Source organism: Haliaeetus leucocephalus, unplaced genomic scaffold, assembly GCF_000737465.1.
Source record: "Haliaeetus leucocephalus isolate CR32 unplaced genomic scaffold, Haliaeetus_leucocephalus-4.0 Scaffold186, whole genome shotgun sequence".
Lineage (NCBI taxonomy): Eukaryota > Metazoa > Chordata > Aves > Accipitriformes > Accipitridae > Haliaeetus > Haliaeetus leucocephalus.
Genome location: NW_010972622.1, coordinates 984,830 through 987,622, shown reverse-complemented (window position 1 = coordinate 987,622; position 2,793 = coordinate 984,830). Strand labels below are relative to the sequence as shown.

Here is a 2,793-nt window from a genome sequence, read left to right as displayed (position 1 = left end):
AGGCGGGAGGGGTGCGGGCCTTCAGGGCAGTGTCAGGGCTGCCCCCGACCCCATCCGCAACCCCCCAACCCTCCCTGTGCCTCCACAGTGGTGAAGAACTACTTCCAGCTGCGGGAATTCTCCTTCACGCTGCGGGACGATGTCTACCTGCGGTTCCAGTCCTTCGGCAGCCCCCAGGAGCTGGAGCGGGAGCTGCAGAGGACCAACCCCTACAAGATCGACATCGGGGCCGTCTATTCCCACCGGGTGAGTCCTGCTCCCACCCAAGCACCCCGACCGGGAGCACGGGTGCCGGCCAGCCCCAGGGGGGACGTGGCCTCCGGGTCACAGGGTCCCTGGCTGGAGCTGAGCCCGTTCTGCCCCGCAGCCCAACCAGCACAACACGGTGCATCTGGGGGCCTTCCAGCCGCAGGAGAAGGAGCTGGTCTTCGACATTGACATGACGGACTATGACGATGTCCGGACGTGCTGCAGGTTCCCGGGGGTCTTCACGGCACGAGCTGGAATAGGGGGCCGGGAGAGGGGTGCAGGGGCATGGGGCAGCAGCCTGACCCGCCGTGCTCTGCCTGCAGCTCGGCCGAGATCTGCTCCAAGTGCTGGACCCTGATGACCATCGCTGTCCGCATCATCGATCGCGCGCTTGTGGGTGAGGGTCTCAGGGACCTACGCGGCCCCTGGCCTCATGCACCGGGGACACGTCCAGAGCACACTCTGCCCCGCAGCAACACCCAGACCCCAAAGGGGGGCCAGGGCAGTGCTCGTGCTCTCATGGGGCTGGGGGGGAGTGGAGGATGTGCTGGTGCCCAGTGGGGTTTGCCCAGCGGGTTTGCAGCGCTGCTGGGCTTGGACAGACGCTGCAACCCATCCCGACGCACTCCTGCAGCCCGGCTGTTCCCTCTGTAGAGGACCTGGGCATGAAGCATCGCCTGTGGATGTACTCAGGACGGAGGGGTGTCCACTGCTGGGTCTGCGACGATGCGGTGCGGAAGTGGTCCCCGGCACTGCGGGCAGCCACTGTGGAGTACCTGACCCTGGTGAAGGTGGGTGCATGGGCGGCCGGGTACCCCCTGCCCACCCCCATAGGCTGACCGCCGCTGTCCCTCCAGGGTGGAGCAGAGACCGTGAAGAAGGTGAACCTCTCCGAGCCCATCCACCCCTTCATCAGGTCGGTGGGGACCCCCCATGCCTGGCCCCCGCAGCCACCGGCCGTGGGGTGCTGACTCCCTCCCCGCTCCTCCGCAGGCGGTCGGTCAGTGTGGTGGAGAAGTACTTTGAGGCATACGCGCTGGTGGGCCAGGACATCCTGGGCAGCCCAGAGAGCTGGGAGAAGGTGCTGGCCCTTGTCCCGGAAGATATCCTTCCCAGAGTGGCCCCGCCGTGCCGTTGGGCACTGTGCCGGGTCCAGAGGGAGGGTCCTCGTGGTGGGAGCAGGGTCAGCAGTGTCTGTGATCAGCCTTGACTGCCGGCCACAGCACCGCGAGCCACTGCAGGGCGAGTTCCCCAAGAAGCGTGACTCAGTGCAGCGCTGGGAGCTGCTGAAGGGCAGGATGGAGCGGGTGCGGGTGAGTGGTCATGGAGCAACCCTGGGCAGGGGGCCGGGTGCTCCCGCCTGCCCTGCTGCCCACTGACCCACCTGTCCCCGCAGCGGGCAGCGGCGAGCGGGAAGGGCACGTCGTGCTACGCAGACTGGGAAATCATGCTGCAGTACTGCTTTCCCCGCCTTGACATCAATGTCAGCAAGGGCGTCGGGCACCTGCTGAAGAGCCCTTTCAGCGTCCACCCCAAAACAGGTGGGTCTGGCAGCCTGCGGGGCTGGCACCCCACGGGGACCCCCGGGGCTGCCACCCCCGGCGGTGACTCCCCTCCCTTGCAGGTCGCATTTCCGTGCCGCTGGATCTGCAGAGGCTGGACCAGTTTGACCCGTTTGCTGTCCCCACCATCAGGTACATGAGCGGGGCTGGCAGCTCAGGGGGTCCTGGCTGCACCGGCAGCCCCCCACCATGTCCCACCATCTCCCACAGTTCCCTGTGCCACGAGCTGGACGTGGCCGGCAATGACGGGGAGCAGGAGGACGGCAGGGAGACGGAGCCAAAGCGCCGTGCGCGGGGTGAGCGGGGCTGAGGTTGGGGCATGGGGGGGTCCTCACCGCCTGCTCCCACTCCTGCTCAGCTCCCCAAATCCTCCAGACTACAAGAAGACGAGCCTGGCACCCTATGTGCGGGTCTTCGAGCAGTTTGTGGAGGAGATGGAGCGCAGCCGGAGGGGAGAGCTGCTCCGGAAAAGCGGTAAGAGCCGGGCAGGGATGCAGCCACCTGGGGGACCCTGAAGGGGACCCCCTGGCTCTGAGAAACTGCTCTTTTTCTGTAAAACTTCCCACTTCCTCTCTTTGCAGACCTTCAAGGAGACTTCTAAGGCCTCACTGCCAGGAGCCACAGCAGCAGGCTCAGTCCTTGCCGCAGGGCTGCTGAGGGACCCACTCCGCCATCGCTGCCTCCGCTGTTGTCGCTGCGGGCCGTGGGGGGTCCTGGTGCCTTGGAGCAGGGAGCCTGCCAGCCACCGGCCGAACCACACCAGCTCCCTGCCCCGCTCCCCACGGCCCCTTCCTGCCTTCTGTACCTTTTCTACACAAAGACCATTAAATGCCTGCGGTCACCCCTGTGCCTGCACCCCGGGACGCGCCGAGGCGGGAGGGGGCCGGGGCCTGGGTCTGCGTCCCGTCCCCGCGGGGAGGAGCTGGGGGGCCTTGCCCCTGCCTGGCAGCCGCAGGGTCGCTGCCCCCCCGTACCCCTGCCC

At 67.2% G+C, this 2,793-nt stretch overlaps 2 protein-coding genes across 2 annotated transcripts in view; one reads left to right on the top strand and one right to left on the bottom strand.

The window, feature by feature from the left end:
• LOC104830357 (retinol dehydrogenase 16-like) overlaps window positions 1-54 on the bottom strand; it is a 3,441-nt gene extending 3,387 nt beyond the window's left edge. Inside the window, exon 1 of the mRNA XM_010565193.1 lies at window positions 43-54. Within this exon, the coding sequence (XP_010563495.1) occupies window positions 43-54 (12 nt within the window). The remainder of the gene's footprint in view (window positions 1-42) is intronic.
• Window positions 55-75: 21 nt separating this feature from the next.
• On the top strand, window positions 76-2,591 carry PRIM1 (primase, DNA, polypeptide 1 (49kDa); the record flags this gene model as incomplete). The annotated part of the gene is made up of 12 exons (XM_010565192.1): window positions 76-246; window positions 368-474; window positions 573-646; window positions 904-1,040; window positions 1,107-1,165; window positions 1,243-1,352; window positions 1,471-1,562; window positions 1,646-1,790; window positions 1,874-1,943; window positions 2,022-2,107; window positions 2,187-2,285; window positions 2,393-2,591. Coding segments are annotated over 12 exons (1,170 nt in total), but the record flags the coding sequence as incomplete, so codon positions are not given.
• Between the last annotated feature and the right edge of the window lie 202 nt (window positions 2,592-2,793).